At 46.1% G+C, this 5,094-nt stretch overlaps 1 protein-coding gene across 2 annotated transcripts; it reads left to right on the forward strand.

Moving 5' to 3' along the window:
• The first annotated feature begins 158 nt into the window (after window positions 1-158).
• Window positions 159-4,931, forward strand: LOC101861183 (toll-like receptor 4). Of its 2 annotated transcripts, none has more exons than XM_005091620.2 (2): window positions 159-272; window positions 1,636-4,931. In XM_005091620.2, the coding sequence occupies exons 1-2, from the start codon at window positions 241-243 to the stop codon at window positions 4,760-4,762; spliced, it is 3,159 nt and encodes a 1,052-aa protein (XP_005091677.1). In that variant the 5' UTR covers window positions 159-240; the 3' UTR covers window positions 4,763-4,931. The 2 variants fall into 2 exon arrangements, with proteins under 2 accessions (XP_005091677.1, XP_005091678.1); XM_005091621.3 differs by lacking the exon at window positions 159-272 and adding an exon at window positions 299-482.
• The last annotated feature ends 163 nt before the right edge of the window (window positions 4,932-5,094 follow it).

The raw sequence follows: 5,094 nt of genomic DNA on the forward strand, positions 1-5,094 counted from the left end.
GGGGGGGGGTGTTTTGGGTTGTTGTTGTTGTTTTGTTTTTGTTTTTGTTTTTAGGGGGGAGGGAGGGATTTTGTTTTATTTTTGGTTTTGGTTTTTGTTGATCTCTGACGCAAAAAGTACTCAAACGGAATTAAGTGGATTGCTCGCGACACCGACGTTGTTCTGTTACGCGCCCTGGGCGATATCAGCACAACAAATAAGGAGCGGTGAGATCATTAAGTGTTGGCGGCGGCGGTGGGGATGACCAATGTATTCACAGACAGCCGGACCAGGTAGGTCTAAGCTAGTTAACTAACTCTCTGCCTTCACATACAACATTTATCCAGCAGTCCAAGCTTTGTTTCAGCTGCCTAGCTTTACCGCCGCCGCCCCTATTGTTTCAGGATTCAGAATGTATCCTATCGTGTTCTTACCACAGGGATATTAAATTGTAGTGTCAGTTGTGTCAGTGTGATTTTAAAAGTCCACATTGAATTGAAATGGTAGGTACTCAGGACAGGTACTCAGGAGATAGCAATGGGAAATATGCGCGGTGAAATCATGCGCTCGTCAAAATACATTGTAATGCTATTGAAGAAACTGGCATTTTTCTGCCAGTCTGCCAATTTTGATCCCTTTTGATGGGGTGGGGTGGCTTAATACCATTGTTGTCAAATTAAGAATACAGTTTTGGGTGGATTTTACTGAAAAATGTCGATTAAAGGCATAAATAATGTAAAGTATCAGTTTCCACGGATATCAAGCTATGGAAATAACCAGACTTTGGCGGTTATTTTCTTGCTAATTTTAGCTTTGAAACCAAGCCTTCTTCAATATCAAATACATGTACCTCGACTCCTTCTATTCAAGTATTTTTTCTAATAATAGCAAGACAACTGAACAAGCTTTAAGATGGTACCAATAACTCCATATGATCAAAAATTGACGAGCGCCTGATTCCACCATGACGTGACACATTATCACGGTGGGTGGGCAGTGAGTTAACTCGATGAGGTCGTGCATTCTCTTCAAGCAAATGAAAGCTAATGCTGCTTGTTCTAATGATGATGATGATGATGATGATGATGATGATGATGATGATGATGATGATGATGATGATGATGATGATGTCTTGATAGTGGTGGTGGCTATAATGATGGTTGTAGCGGCAGTGATGATACGCGACGATAAAGGCAAAGATCAAGATGATAATGATGAAACACACGTTTTTATTTTAGTTTTAGTAGAGGTTTTATGGCGCTCGCAACTGCATAAGGTCATATGAGCGCCAGAAGATTAGAAGTATTACAAGAGAGTAAAAAACATAAAAAGAAGGAGGGGAGATAAGGACGATAGATGTTTGATAGGAAAGAAGACGCAAACTACACCAGAGCACCCGCCAACCACCCACTAAACACAGGTTTGCACAATCAAGCATATGTTTTTATTTCTGCGAAAAGAATGACATGTTCAATATTACATTTTCAATTTGACGTTTTCAATACGTTTTGAATATGATATTTTCAATACATTTTCAATGTAACGTTTTCAATATGACGTTTTCAGTACAGGGGTATACATTGTATTATTATCTTTAAAGTGACTTTTTAATAATTATGTCTTTTTCAATTCAATATGATGTTTACTCCCAAACAGAATTTTAGCCGCTAAAATGACCGGAGACTTGCAACACCCTTCCATAACATACCAGCACCTGGACAAGACGGGTAGTCGTCTCACTTCCGGGACTATGTATCGTCTTCTCCTGTTCTGTGCCGCCTGGACAGCATGTGACGTCACTCTCACTGCTGCTGCAGCATCACCAAACTCTCAAACCCCGTCACCCTCATCGTCACAGTGTGTCGGCGCCGATTGTCGCGGCCAGGTGTTGCTGTCGTCGCCTTCTTCTTCATCGTTGTCGTTGAGGTCGTCTTTGTCTTCATCGTCATCGTTGCCGTCATCTACTTCATCGTTGTCGTTCTCGTCATCTTCATCCTTATCGTTTTCGCCATCTTCATCGTCATCATCGTCGCTCTCGTCATCTTCATCCTTATCGTTGTCGCCATCGTCATCGTCATCATCGTCGTTCTCGTCATCCTCATCCTTATCGTTGCCGCCATCGTCATCGTCGGCACCGTCGCCATGCATCGTCTTCACAGACCCAGAGGGTGATGAGGTGGCGGACTGCAGGGGTCAAGGCCTGACGCGAGTTCCCACCACAGACCTCCCACACACGACGGTCAAGCTACATCTCGACAACAACCTCATCGCCTCTCTGCCCGACTGTACCTTCTCGAGCGTTCCGAACCTTAAAGTTCTGACGATCAGCAAAAACCGATTAGAACGAGTCAGCCCCTGTGCTTTTTGTGGCATCGAGAGTTTAGAACGCCTAAATTTGGGTGGCAATCGCCTAAATTTGAGCGCCCCCATGTGGGGAAAACGGCCGTTTAGGAATCTCGGACAGCTGAGAGATCTAACTTTAGCTAACAACAATAATGGCGATCTCGAGGGAGATTACCATAAGAATTTACTAGGAGGTCTAGAGAGCCTGCAGTTCTTGTCTTTGGATACGTTTTATGGCTGCCTCCGGTTTGGAAATATCTTTGGCAATATGACGTCATTAGACAGGCTCTCTCTGAGTGGGGGTCTCAGTGTCATAAAAAACAATACATTTCGAAGCCTTCAAACCCTCGGGCTCACGTCTCTTTCACTTACGAGTGCCGACAACCTGCACACGACTGAGCTAGACGCGTTTAACCATTTATCCGACCTTCATTCGTTTTCTATTCAGAATACAAATCAAGGCTTGAAGAAGACCCTGAGAAGTTTATACCCGTTTCGAAACCGGTCTTTGAAAACGTTATACCTGCGGGCAATTGGAACGTCGCAGTTTGAGCGTGGTGCGGTGAAGTGTTCTGACGGAATAGTAGACTCTTACAAAGTGGAATTCCTGTCTCAGATTTGCGTGGAGAGTTTTTCGCTCATAAGAAGCGGTGTGTATGCCGTGCAGGGCGACACCATTACCGGGCCGGTGTGGAGGAAATGTCTACGTTCCCTGGACTTGTCTTCGAACCCACTCATTGGGGACAGAATCACTCTCCTACAATTCGTTCGGTTTAAAGCTTTGAAAGTTCTTGATTTATCAAACCGGAAACAGACTTCTTCGTACTCAAATCCGCGAGATGAGTATTTAGAAGCCCGAGAAAATCTTCCGAGCTCATCCAGTATCCACAGAATGCGTTCCGGGAGTGTAAGGTCAAGGTCGATCGGGGGTATAAAGACACGCCACGAGAGGTCGGTTCACAATGGTGTATATGATACCGGGGATGTCATTTCGTTTGACTCTGATCGGCACGGGGATGTCCAAACAGCCTTGCCCTTTAAACTGGCCGTAGGCGGGTCCCTGTCCAACCGTATCTCTGGCCATGGATATTCCGCTATTTCTATTCGATTCCCAAAGAGCCTCGAAATCGTTAACATACAGAGCTTCGGGAGTAGTATGGGTTCTTTATCGTCGGACGTAAATGTAGTTGGAGGCGGAAATATCCGAGAACTGTACCTTGGTGACAACTCGTATACCGACTTCACTGGTGCGGTCCGCGGGTTCACGCGCCTGGAGATTTGCGACATATCGTACAACAATTGCTCCAACATGTCCCCGTCGTTCTTTGACACCGCACCGACAATCTCCCACCTCAAGATCCGCGGAGCGATGCTGGACAGTGAGTTCATGTCCACGCAGAGCGAGCGTCTGTTCCGGCCGTTAAGAAATCTGACAGTCTTAGACCTGTCTGACAACAACCTAAGTCTTCTCTCTGAGAACGTTTTCAGAAACAATTCCATACTCCGAGCACTCGTATTAGAGAAAAATCGTTTTAAATCTCTCCCATTTGTGGTCTCTTCCCTTCCAAATCTCGAACACATAAACCTCCGCTCGAACTCAATATCTCAACTGAACGAGAAAGAAATGCAGGCTTTCGACGAGCAGTTGATGAGAAGCCCTGAATTTTCTGTAGATTTAACCGGGAACATTATGGTCTGCGGATGCTCGAGCATTCGGTTCCTCTATTGGCTTCAGAACACAAAAATAAATTTAGACAAACCTGTCAACTACAGCTGCATCACTGAAGACGGTACTCTTAAAACCGTTGGCGACATTTCTAACCTCAAGAGTCTGCGGCGTCAGTGTCAGGGAAAATACTTCTTACTTATCTCCATCATCCTCTTCTGCTTCCTGAGCCTCGGATTCGTTATCACCATCTCCTATGCCAAACTCCAAACGCGAATCAAATCCTTCCTCTACCGGACGTTCATTAGCGGTTTCAACATGCACACACCGTCCGACTACAGAATCGGGGTATTTATCGGATACGCCGACGCCGATACTCGGCTCGCTTGCTTCACACTCCGAGACTTCATCCAGTCCGAGCTGTCGCTGTCCACTTACGTGAGAGACATCAACACGCTCCCGTCCTCAGACATCGCCGAGTCGATCGTGGACGCCGTCAACTCCAGCTGGAGGATCGTTCTGATCGTCACCCACGACTTCCTCAACAACGACCTGTGGTCCTACTTCACCATGAAGACAGCCGTCTACATGGTCAGCCCGTCCAACCCGGGCCTCATCGTGGTCCTGACAGAAGAGTCCGTGCGGCATAGGCTTCCGGTCAGCCTTCTCCGGGCTCTGGAGGAAGAGAGTATCGTCTGCATGCCGCCCACACACCACCTGGACCAGGGGCACAGGAGGACTTTGGCTCGTCTGCTGCTTCCTTCTGGCACTTAAACCCAGACCGCGTTATTTGTTGTCGGTTTCTTTATTTGTTGTTGGCTTTTTTTTCTTTGATTACTTAATTTAGAAGGCGTTAGTTATAACACGTAATACATAACAAACAAACACACACACACACCCACACACACACACACACACACACACACACACCACACACATGCTCGAGCGCACGCACGCACGCATCTCTCTCACTCTCTGTCTCTCACTCTCTGTCTCTCTGCCTCTCTGTCTCTCTGCCTCTCTGTCTCTCTCTCTCTCTCTCTCTCTCCATCTCTCTCTATCTATCTTCCTTATTTTCACTTTGTATTACATGTAATGTAATCGTT

This window comes from Aplysia californica, unplaced genomic scaffold, assembly GCF_000002075.1.
Source record: "Aplysia californica isolate F4 #8 unplaced genomic scaffold, AplCal3.0 scaffold00033, whole genome shotgun sequence".
Lineage (NCBI taxonomy): Eukaryota > Metazoa > Mollusca > Gastropoda > Aplysiida > Aplysiidae > Aplysia > Aplysia californica.